Source organism: Vanacampus margaritifer, chromosome 20, assembly GCF_051991255.1.
Source record: "Vanacampus margaritifer isolate UIUO_Vmar chromosome 20, RoL_Vmar_1.0, whole genome shotgun sequence".
Classification (NCBI taxonomy): Eukaryota; Metazoa; Chordata; class Actinopteri; order Syngnathiformes; family Syngnathidae; genus Vanacampus; species Vanacampus margaritifer.
The window spans coordinates 4,408,098-4,420,761 of record NC_135451.1 but is presented as its reverse complement, the minus strand read 5'-3'; the positions used below and the strand labels follow the sequence as shown (position 1 = coordinate 4,420,761).

General features: G+C 39.8%; 1 protein-coding gene across 9 annotated transcripts in view; it reads left to right on the top strand.

Moving 5' to 3' along the window:
* The window catches only part of LOC144040752 (uncharacterized), a 142,268-nt gene extending 136,742 nt beyond the window's left edge, over positions 1–5,526 (top strand). For 4 of the 9 annotated variants that reach the window (XM_077555193.1, XM_077555192.1, XM_077555194.1 and 1 more), the window contains one exon: positions 2,594–5,526. In XM_077555193.1, coding sequence (XP_077411319.1) covers positions 2,594–2,722 — 129 coding nt within the window. In that variant the 3' untranslated portion in view covers positions 2,723–5,526. The remainder of the gene's footprint in view (positions 1–2,593) is intronic. The other 5 variants (XR_013289831.1, XR_013289830.1, XM_077555191.1 and 2 more) reach the window with 5 other exon arrangements.
* Positions 5,527–12,664: the final 7,138 nt, after the last annotated feature.

Sequence of the window (12,664 nt, the reverse complement as noted above, 5' to 3'; positions counted from 1 at the left end):
GAGGATTATGGCAGAAACAAAAAACAAAAAACAAAAAACAAAACCAGTATTTCTCAAAATTATATTTTCCATGTTTACTACTTAGCAACATGTTTAATTTAATGTTGAATTACTTATAGTTTAGCTCCCTACACTTCCCATGTAGCTTACACTGGAAATACAGCATAGCTTTTGGTGGTGATGCTTCCATGTATTCAGGCCATCATTGCAAGAAGAGAAAATGTATTTTCTTTCAGCCAGGTAGCTGCCAATCCACGAGTAGATAAACTCATCGTGACAGTATTGGTATTTAAATTAGACAGACTGTGATGCTACAAGACCAAAATCAGTTTAAAGACACATTTTCTGACATAGGCAGATCCAAAAATTATTTGCTTGTGTAATTTCACAATTGATAGGGAGGCACTCCAGAGACCCAACTATTTGTAGACAAGCCAGTTTTACATAATGTTCCCCTTTAAGTATCTGCTGAAGACATTTTTTATTTTAGTTTCACCATATGAGGATGGTAAAAGTGATGCTTTTGACAAATGTTACAAAGCACACACTACAAATGAGTGCCACACAAAACAATTTCACAGTGACTTTTCTTTTAGGCAGCTGGCGGTTATTTTCCATGTTTTGTCAATGTTTTCTAATCTGCATTTAAACATCCAAACGCACATATACACACACGCACACACACACACACAAACAAACCCTTTCATCCCGACACAAGCATGTGAGTTCACACACATTCGTGTGAGGTGACAAGCAGTGATTTTTTTGAATTTCACCACCTCAGCAACACTTGTAATTAAGCATATTCAAAGTTGAGGAAAATTAAAATACACTGCTAATTAGAAGTGTCACACTCATTTTTTTTATCCCCAAATTTGATTGGATGTTTTCCTGTCAGAGCGACTAAATACTCCTTAAGCGCCTTTGGCTGGTTTTGACACTTGGTGTCATTGGCTCCTCAAGGGTTAAGCCTAAAACCCGAGTTATTTGTAGTCATCAGATTAGTGTGTGTGTGTGTGCCTAGGGTAATATTAGTGGAACCTCACAGAAATGTCTTTCCCATCTACATGTACACACACACACAGAGACACAAATGTGTATGTATGCAGCTGTCATTACCAGCCTCGTCTCTTTGTCTCTCCTCTCCTTTAATTTCTTATTTTACTTTCCCTCCGTGCTAAAAATACATGGTTTCAAATTGCTCTCTCCCTTTTATCTCCCACATTGCAACTTTTCTGTTGCCACTTTAGCAATGTAATTACTCTGCTCTTATAACAAATGCAAATGTTTGCACTTTTTAAACTCCCCCTCATGAACGGTCAAATGTTTCAGAAATCCTCAATTTAGCCGTTCTCGTCTTATTTTTGACAATCTGTTTTGACACAAAAGCATTTATTGTTTGTTTGTTTGTTTTTTAATGGATATTTTGTGTTAAATTGTCCTCTCATGATTGCTCAAATGGGCAATTTTTATGTTGAAATTTACATCACAGTGTGCGGATGTGTGGAAATTCCAATGTTCAGAAAACATTTTTGACTGGCGACTTCGTTTGATTGTATTTGTGATTATGTTTGAGCATATTAAAATCTACTCACAAATACTGTACGTTCGAATGTACTTGCAGGCTAAATGCTACAAACATTTAACTTCAAACTACTACAAACATGCGCAAGTCAATACTCTGTGGTATTATGGGGAAAATGACAAACCTAACCTTGGAAAAAGGCCAAATCTAAATCTTGCACTGCAGACATCATAATAATTCATAAGTTACGAACATTTGTTTTTTACTAATGTATTAATAGTATGCAGGGGGCGGCATGGGTCAGTAGTAGAGTGGTCATCTCACAACCCAGAGGTTGTGGGTTCAATCCCATGGCATTGTGACCAATCTCGAAGTATCCTTGAGCAAGACACTGAACCCCCAGTTGCTCCTGATGCAGCGTCATCAGTAGATGAATGAGTAGTCGAATGTAAAGCGCTTTGAAGGCCTTGTAAGGTGGAGAAGCGCTGTATAAACTGAAGTACCATTTACCATAAAAAAAAGGTTTTTTTCAATTGCGCATGTGCAAGTACTACCTCGGGTCATTATGAGAAAATATGCTATGTTTGCAGCATTTAGTCTAAAAGTACGTTCGTATTTGCAAGTACTGTATGTTTCAATGTATTTGCGAGTACGTATTTCAATCCGTTTGAACATACTTATAATTAGGATTGAACATACTTGCCATTCAAAAATTGGCAGTTCCACACTTCTAGTATAGTGTGACTCCCGCAAGCATCCATATCATGCCGTGAGTGTGCACACACCGCCGTGCAATTTTCCATATATTTTCCACATGCATGAAGGTAAGTGTGAAACAGCAATTAAGGACATAATGGGATGCCAGCAAGTTCATCACCATTCTGTTGCTGACTTCTGATGATTGATTTTTTTGTTACTTTGAATTACAATTACAATTTAGTTGATTGGATTTAATTGTAAGGATGAAGCATCCCTGAAGTTGTTCCTTCAAAATTATTGTGAGGGACCTTGCTGAGGTCTTTCTTTTCTTTTCTTTTCTTTTGAGTCTCTCTTGTCTCCCCTCTCCAGTTAAAGGCTCTGAGCGAGGAGAACAAGCACTTGCGTAGGCAGCTGGTGGAGAGCCATCAACCTCCCACCTCTGTCCACCTCTCCTCTCCATCTCCCGCCCTTCATCCCTCCCACCTCCCCCCAACCTGAAACAAGCGACAAGGGGCATTGAGGGGATCTAAAACCCAAGGTGAGCCCAGTGGAGTGAAGCTAGCTAGACCAGGTGAATCCCAGGATTTGGTTGAAGCCGTACGGGCAAGGGCCCCACTTCCCTCTGCTCCCCAGGAGAATGCAGACCGGGGAGGGAGCCGACCAAATAAAGCCTGCAGAACACTTTGACCTGTCACGACTTATTGACCTCCAGCTGCTCACCGGGGAGCATGCTCAGTATAAGGTTAATGTCCTGCAGGTCAAAGTCAAGTCCCAGGGTACTTATCGCCTGAAGGAAGGAAAGAAGGTGGGATTCTCCAGAACCGGCGCATGGTGGGATTCCCTTCAATCTTAAAAAGATTACCTTGAACTATATACTTCCTGTATTTGGACATTTTCCGTTAAGTATGAATATATTAAATCTCCATTCTGATTCACCTGACCTTAGAAATCCTAATTTGGATCAGTATCAAAAATAGCTATGCTTGAATATCATCATTAGCAATGAAAATAAAATCAATGCATATGTGTGTGTGTGTGTGTGTGTGTGTGTGTGTGCGTGTGTGTGTGTGTGTGTGCGCGCGCGCGCGTGTGTGCGTGAGTGTCTACTCATTAATTTACCTAAAACCTATTAAAAATCCCATACCGTTCACCTACACAGAATCCAGCTAGAGTCGTGAGGTTGTCAGGAGACCCAAGGAAGGATCAAAAAAAAGAAAGGAAAGTGAAATCCAGCACCGACCAGACATCACCTACTACCAACCAGAGTCTTTCACCAACCACAGAAATATCTCAATTCCAACAAATTAGAGAGACCTCAAGAGACCAAAGGAGAGACTGAGGAAAGGAAGGAAGGATAGATGAAGCAGAGTGAGATCCACAGACATCAGCTTCCACCGCGGAAGAACCAGATTGTGTTTGAATTTCGATAGATGCTGGTGTGGGGAGCCATCGACCCCGGACAGAGCAAGCGCAACCCCCCAGGGCCCCCCAGGCCACGGCAGCGCCAAAGTACAACCCCCGTTCCCCGCAGGGGCCACCGGCCGGAGAGCAAACCCAGGAGCCAGGAGCGCCCCCCACCCCAACACGGCCCGCGTCCCCAGCCCAACGCAGCAGAACCGGGCACTGTAGGCCCGCCAGGCACCCCACCGATCCACAGCCCCCGGTCCCCCCACGACCCCCCACCCACACCCGCCACCCACCACAACCCAGCCCCAGAGTTTGCTCTCGAGTCCCAATTATTCTCTTAATTGTCATTCACGTCCTCTTCCAACTGTTATTTTTTGCGAGATTTTGAGTTGGATTTGAGTTTAGCTTATTTAAAGGACAGTGTGCAGTAACATTAAGAAGATGGCTGCACCAAATTTAGCACAATGATTTTACTCCCAAATTTGGTTCAAATTCATTGTGCTATGTGCGGCAGGCACGTTCTTGAAAATGTGTTTTAACAACTGCACAAGGAACCAAAATAACACTAATACAATTATTTATATTTTGTTCTTGTATTACTACTTACCGTTGTTCTTTGTTGTTCATTGTAAAAAAAACTTTGCGTCTCACTTTGTAATTAATTTGGTATTATTTACATATTATTAATGTAATAATCTTGATTTTTTATTTGTTTTACTCCAAGTCCATCCTTTCTGGCTCATGTCTTTTAAATTCATGATGTTTTATTATTTGTCAGATTTTATTTAATGAAAAATAACTGTTAAAGGGAATGTTCTTTAAAAATATATATTATTATTATTTTTTTTATTTTTATTTAGTATCACAAACAACAGAACAAAAGTACTGAAAATTGATACTGTTCAGTTTTTTTTTTTAAATGGCATTGGAGGCCATGTCAAATATAATTTTTTGTATATCCCGCGGGCCACTAAAAGCGGTGGGCGGGCCGGAATTGCCCTCAAGCCATAGTTTGTATACGGATGGTCCACATTGAAAGAAAAGCAACGGTTACATTACAGAAATAAAGTATTAATATAGTTAAACTAGAGTTGTAATGTTACAAAAATAAAATTATAATTCCCTCCAAAAAAAAGTAAAGTATTGTTAGTAAAATTGTTTATTTTGTAGAAAAAATATTCAGTCAGAATTGTTCTACCAACAACAATCTGTCGTTTTCTTCACTGATTGTACAAACCCAATAAAAGAGATCATTTTGTTGCATGAGGTTGATTCTGAGGAACAGAAACAATCATAGTTGTGCATGTGCAACACCAAAACTGAGACATTTATATGCATATCATCAACTAAAGTGTAAAATGACAACAGTCTTTTCCCTAATGTAACCATGCATCTTTATTATTTATTAATTTATGTAAAAAAAAAAATTTAAATCCAGGTTCATACTGTGCACCCTTTTAAAAGAGCAGAGTTTCTGCCTTGCTCCCCTCCGTCCTTCCTTATGTCTCCTTTTTTCCTATTTAAGAAACTCGGGGCCCTAATGAGCAAACCACCAGGCTTCACTTTTAGTCCCCCTTTGTGGGTCATTATTATTTTCCGTGTGCATCGAACATGGTTGTGAGTGTGAGGACAAATTCTCTGTGTGTTTTTACATACTTGGCCAATAAATCAGATTGTGATTCTGAACATGTAGCACATGTGGACTAGCAACACGCTTGCCGACGATGCTCCAGCCGAGCGACATGTGTCCTGCATCTACTGCGGTCACTGCGGCTGAGTGCCCTGTAATCACGACATTGTGCTAGCTCATTCTGCTGCCTCCTTGTAAGCGCTTTGTGGCCATGAGAGTGCGATTGAGGGCTTGTTTTCTTTAGATTTACTTTCATATTGTGAATAGAAATGTCAGGGGTTGGAATAGCTGGAAAAAAATTCAAGCAGATGTAATTGAAAGTCATCTTGTACTTCTCTCAACTACTTTTTAAACATTTTTAACATTTAAATGATTTAGAGTAACCTTTTGAAATAGGATTATTGGCATGTGTCCCTCTTTTTGAATGTGTGTGTGGATGTGTGCTTGTGTGATGTGTGTAATGTGTCCGCTAGTCCAAGCAAGCCAAGCCATGACAAGGAAAAGAAATATGCACAAACCTGAACTTTTGCTTGGCAAAAAAACAACACCATTATACTGTGATAATGAGCTAGTGTAGGTGAAAGCAAGTCCCAGACCACAAACGGCGTCCTCATCTCACTAGCCCCCCTCCCTACACACACATGCACACACACACCTGTCTTCCAAACATTTTTTTTTATCCTTCATTGGGTCTGTACAACTTGTATAGCCAGTTATCATTTCCAGCATTTTAATGATTTCAAGCAGAACTTTGTCCTTTTAGCTGTTTTTTCCTCATTTGCCATGTCACACTTAAAGAAAAGAAGAACATAGCCTTCTTTTTAAGTGCAAACACAGTTATAGTTTTGCACACACACACACTACCAAACGAGTACAGAAATGGCAATGTCATTAAAAATAAAACCACTGGCTTAAAAAAAAAAAAAACTCCCGGGACCATTTCAGCGGCGCGGCGGTGAAAAGAGTCCCCCTGGAAACAATGAGGAGAATGATCATTTGTTGTTCTTGAAAACCTGGTGAGGTTTCACAGAGGTTAAGCTTCCCTTTGATGTGTTTTTAACTCGTTTCAGCTCTGCAGAGGGATTAGTCAGCTTCTCTCTCTCTCTCTTTCTCACACAAAACACATGAAATGCACACTCTGCTCACACACTCCTAATTTCCTCACCGTGTGCTCTTATCGCTCAAAGACGCAAGCACAGAACAGGATCCTTCTTAACCTAATTTCATCAAATGAGCATGTGTGTTACTATTAGCACTGAATGTGTGGTCCTTCAGTGGTTAAATTAAAAAATCACTGCAGTCAGTATTTTTGGGGGGATACTTAGTTAGAGTTGTGGCAAAATTATCATTACATATCATGCACATTTTTTGGTGGGGTCCAGAATGGAAATTATTGGAGTTTTTTTTTTTACACAAGGTGCCTGTGGGGTGAGAGCACAAACATTTGAGCCATCATTTCCTCACAATGTTCACCTGAAAGCAGTTTTCTTTTTATTGTTTTGCTTTAAAACTACGAGGCTTGTATTTTGAATCTGTCACATCCAAACTCTTCATTTGTTCGTAGTTTGCTTTTACCAAGGTTATTTAGGGTGAATTGGGTATACATCCACTGATTAACATAGTCATAGGGCTTAAAATTTTGAAACAACACTGTTGGTTGTCCTAGCTGTTTACTTTATGTAGCTAGAAAAATAGAAGGGATGCATGTGAAGTCACAGTATAGTTTAACATTTGATCATTAACTTCTATTTCAGGTGATTTTCTGCCGGACTGGAAATGACATTGTCTGTAATGTAGCTTTTAACAGTATTGGCTGTGTGTGGTAAAATTCAGACCTGTACGGGGTGTTGCACGAGGTACCCCCAAGGCTGTGTGCTGAGCCCCTTGCTGTATTCCATCTCCACCCATGAAAGCAAGGTCATTTCAGACTCTAATATCATGTATACTGATAACACGCCTGTGGTATGTCTACACTTTAAAAACATTTGGGTAAAAAATAACCCAAATTGGGTCAAAAAGTGGCCGACCCAACATTTTGGTTTATTCATTTAAAGTAAAAAGTTGGTTCAATTGAATAACCCACCAAACAACTATTTTTTAAATGTATGTATGTATTTATTTATTTATGTAACAAAACAATTGTATTTATTATATTTTTTGTTGGTGGGAGGGGGGGGGGGGGGTTAAAAAAACTGGGTCAAAAAGAATTATAGAAAGAAAAAATAATAATTGGGTCAAATAGGGACTGATCTAATATTTTAGTTTACTCATTTAAACCAAAAACTTGGGTCAAAGGAATAACATACCAAACAACCCATTGGGGGGGGATCGACCCAATGTTTTGGGTTATTTATTTATTTTGTTTTTTTAAGTTGGTCGATGAATAACCCACTAAACAATCTCTTTTTTTTTTTTAGACCAACCCAACTTTTTGGGTTATGCATGAAAGCCAAAAACTTAGGTCAAAATAATAACCCAAAACTTATTTTGGGGGGTTGTGTAGTGTGATATTCATTCAACCCAACTCTTTGGTTTAAATGATTAACCCAAGCATTTGGGTCGGATCTTTTTTTACTTAAATTGGGTTATTTTTTACCCAACTGTTTCTAGACTGTACTATTCAGTTTTCAATGTTTGAATGAATGTTTGCATTTTGTAGTTAATGCAGCAAATTCCAACATTAGACTCAGTTTGTACAATAAACAGAATGAGTTGGCCACAGGTAGAATCGAGGAATTAGATTAGACTACAACATCCATCCATCCATTTTCTTAACCGCTTGTCCTCACAAGGGTCGCGCGCGGGGGTGCTGGAGCCTATCCCAGCTGGCTTCGGGCGGTAGGCGGGGTACAACCATGAACTGGTTGCCAGCCAATTGCAGTAGACTAAAACTAAAACAGAATGACGGAAATATATAGACACAAACCTAAGAAAAGGTAGTTAAGGCAGTATATGGGTTGTAATTTGACTTTATAAGAAAGATGTTGAGAAATAAAAGTGATAGGTGAGGCAAGCACGGGGATGAGAGCGTCGGATGCTTAGCGAGAGAAAGCTGAGAAATGAGCTGAACGAGCTAAGGAAAGGGTCGTAGAAGATTTGGGGTGTATGTGGAAGAGGAGCATATTGTCCTTATCGGCCTGCTCCAGAAAGCCAGCTCCCTAATGGGGCCCGTGTGAAGGGGAAATGAGGGCTAGGCCTGATGCTAGCTGATTAGCCATCGACTCCCAACAGCCATAAAAGGCTGGACGAGAGGGGGAGGGCGCAGCGCAATGTATAATGAAGGTGAGTCACCGTCATCTCCTGAATTGACTCTCACTTTCTGAACACAGGCATTTGCCATTTACTTTAACCTTGAGAGGGAAGGCCGCTCAGAACCAGGATGCAGATGCAGGAAGAGGGGGAGCAATAATGAGGAGTGCGTAGACCAAAAAAAAAAAAAAGGCTGCAGGAGGTGTTGGGAGGAGGAGACATCAAAAAGAGTCTTCATGCTCCTTATTAGACGAATAATGAAATTTGCCTTTTAGCTAATGACATTTCAGGATAGCTCAGTTACTTTGCACATAATAGATTACAACAGAGTCCCACCTGCTACTTGGGCTGCCGCTCAAAGTCACACACACACACACCTGGGCACCTGGACACAAGGACAACACATCCAAAAGAGGCAAGGTTGTCCCCGTTTGAAATTCAACTAGTCTCAATGTCCTCTTTTTTCCTTTCGTGCACCCTGAATTCATTACTGTCTGTCTCTCATGCACACACAAACATATTAATCATTTTGCAGCTGCCTCATTTACCTTTCACCCTAAAAAATTATTATAGGGAGCCCTAAAATAACCCCATAACTAAAGTAACCTTCATTAGTCTGCTTTTGTTCCTTTTCAGTTCCATCCTCACTCTATTTGTTTTTATTCTCTCCACGTGTGACACATTTGCCCTCCCAGTTTTTTGTTTCCCTTTTAAAGTCTTTCAACAACTCCATCACACATGTAACGTTCCTTTATGGTCCTTTTTTTCTTCATTTCCTGCCTTGTCCCTTTTTTCGCCCTTATTTTTTCCCTGACAATTCTTTTATCTGCCACTCATTTCTCATTACGTCTCTCTCTTTTTTCATTAGCATACAGAGTAAGAAGATGGCGCCCGAGGTAATCTGCTCGAGCCGTCGCTTGACAAAATGGAGGGCGTCATCGGAGGTCGCGACGCTGTCACCAGCCGTCCAACCTCCGTTGATGACTCGCCTGTCTCGATCCACGCGAAGGAGCGAAAGACGCTAACGCGTAACCATAATCAGGTGTGACACATCGCAGCTTAAATGCTCCCATCTCACCTGACAGCTCGCACACGTGAACACGCCCGCAACGCTCATGCTGTCGACCTCTGCGAAGAAAACACACATTGACAGGTAGCTCACTACAATGAAACAGAAACATGAATATGGCTTTAATAACAATAAATACATTTTCTAATTCAAACACAGACAAGAAAACCGAATAGTTTTAGAACAGACAAAGTACAATTGTGTCTTTGGTAAGCATGATTATAATATCAGAGTCTGAGATGACCTTGCAATTATAGGTGGTGATTAGTGATGCACCGAATATTCGGCCACCGAAAGTTTTAGTCCAAAAATGGCAAAAATGTGCATTTTTGACATTCGGCTGAAATAAAATTCAAGCCGAAAGAGGATGTTGTGGTGACGCAAAAAAACAAAACAAAACAAAAAACCTGCAAGCAAGTGTCTGTTTGAATTAAACACCAAACACGGGAGTGTGTGTCCGCCTTGCTGGCGTTTGTGAGTACAGGCAGCTTCATTGTGCCCACCGGAGAAGGAGAGGGTCGCTTGGTAAACTTAGTCAAAAAAGAGAGCGCTGCCGAGTATTGCACAACAGGTGAACCCCTCTTTCTCCTGCAGCGCCTTTCTTTTTTTCTTTGATGAGAGCCCCTCGAGCACTTCCACTTTTTCACTTGCATTCTGGTGGCCATGCTAAATACTTTAGCTTATGTTAGCACTATTGCTATCAACAGTTTTAAACAAGTAAACACTTACCACTATCTCCGGGTGAATAGATCTGTGCAGGACACCGTGTCTGACTTTGCCGTCCGTTCCCAAAGCCAGAGAAACGTATTCATTTTTAAACATTGGTGAATATGTCAATGTGGCAATTTTAAGTGCGCCGCACCATGTCCCACTCCGAATAGCCTACAAATGCGTCATCCGCCGGTGTGAAGTACTGTACATTGACTATAAAGTGCAATAGCCATATAATCGCCAGAGAATGCTCACCCCGCGTTTGTTGTTTAATGTATCATTCGCCAACATGTCTCATGATGTCTGTGGTGTGGACACATTTCAATTTATTTTGTGCTTTGTTAAAATTCCTGTGCTAAATAGGTCTAAATATTTTATAATAATATTATACATTAAAATGAATTATAATAAATGCAATGATAATACAAAATTGGTATAATATTTTTTCCGCGTTTCGGTTTTCGGCCAAGCCTTTCTCGTTTTCGTTTTTCGATTTCGGCCCCAAAAATTAATTTGGGTGCATCCCTAGTGGTGATGGAATACAGCAAGGGGCTAAGCACACAGCCCACAGATCTTGTATTGTGTACCGTTGTGCTCTAAATTTCACCGCACACAGCCAATAACGTTCAAACTGAGGAACACTGTAAAAAAAAAAAAAAACGTAAAAATACTGTAATTTTACTGTGAAATAACAGAAAATTACGTTCTCGTATGTATCTCATTAGATGTCCTTTTAAAATAAATGTTAAAACAATGAATACTACCGTCTATAGGACATTACAGAAATTATAGTTATTTTCACTTTTAAAAATTGCCAATTCACAAAGAAATTATGGTAAAATCCTGATTTTTTACTGTTAATTTCTATAAATTGTAAATATAAATATTGTATTCATTTTTTTAGTGTTTTAAAGTTTTTTACATTTTGTTCCATTAAGTAACAGACAAATATTTGTGAAATTACGATACATTTGTAAACATATTTTAACAATCAATATATTTATTGCTAATGGAGTTTGTCTTTGTAAAAGAATACAAATATTGTGTGTTTTTACAGTTACAGTGATTTCATGTTATTCTACATTTGACATGCAAAATCTGAGTTTATTTTTGTAAATTAAATGATATTTTTAAAATACAGAAAAAACAAAAATGTGAAGGTCTGGATTGGTCAATCTAAAATCTGATTGGTTAAAAAAAAGAAAGCGACATTTTAATGGTGTGTCAGGTTGATGCCAGCAATCGGGCCTTCGAAGCTGAAATGTGATTGGACAAAAAAAGCAGGGCAATCGTATATGTTAAACATGTCAGTATTTCCTCTCACATATCCTAATGTGTGTTTTCAAAACCAAGTTTGTCTGATCCATCCACTCTCCTTTTACGTTGGTCACAAAGACTAGAGGAAGGATTCAACTGCAAACAGGGTGTGAATGCCATATCGAAAATGTTAAGAGAAAGTAAAAGGATGGTAGAAAAAAAGAGTATAAGAAGAGAGTGTAGGATGATTCCCATGTGGCAATGTTAAGTTGAAGTAAGTTGTGTGTGAGCTTGTCATTATTAGTGTCCCCGCCATGCTTATAAGAGCTGCAAATACTTTGGTGCTAATAGACAGATTATGGCAAGAAACCAAGCATGTCCCCAAATCCTCTTAGCATGACTTCACCCTTTTTACTTATTTATTTCCTGCCATATTCCTTTCTCCCCCACCACCCCACTACCTCGGTGGCCTTGGCTTGGTCTCGTGTTTCATGTTTTTTCTGACGCTCGGCGGGTACTGTTGTCTCTGGCGCACTCGCTTGCTCCCCCCATCCTCGCCTGTCTCACACGTTTTCAAAAGGCACTTTATTTATTGTCCCGGGGGAGCTCTACATTATGCATTAACCTGTTCAATTATGCATTCATTTATGCAGCCGTTGCCTTATGTAAATGCACTTTATGATTAAACAAATTGTTTCGCTGTTTGCCGGTGTGTTCCCCACATTGAGTGTTTGCCATTGACATCATGCTGTAGTAGCAAGAGATTCCAAGCCTCTAGAGTCTATGTGTCTTATTTTTTGCCCCACTAAACAGGCTTAGAGGTAGGGATGGAACATTTTTACACGTGGGCTTTACTAAACAGGTGAAAAGTATTCCTCTTGTGAAAACATACGGCGTTTAAGTTTGAAGCTGACCAGGCAAATGTACATATTCAAAGAACTGTTACAATGCAAAACAATGTATAAAAGCAGCTAAAAACACATCAAATCTAGAGTGTCCCTTTGAAAGGTGACCACTGCCAAGTTTGAACTGAACTAGAAAGTGATTAAAGCTGGTGTCTGTGGATCTCACTCTGCTTCGTCTGTCCTTCCTTCCTTTCCTCAGTCTCTCCTTTGGT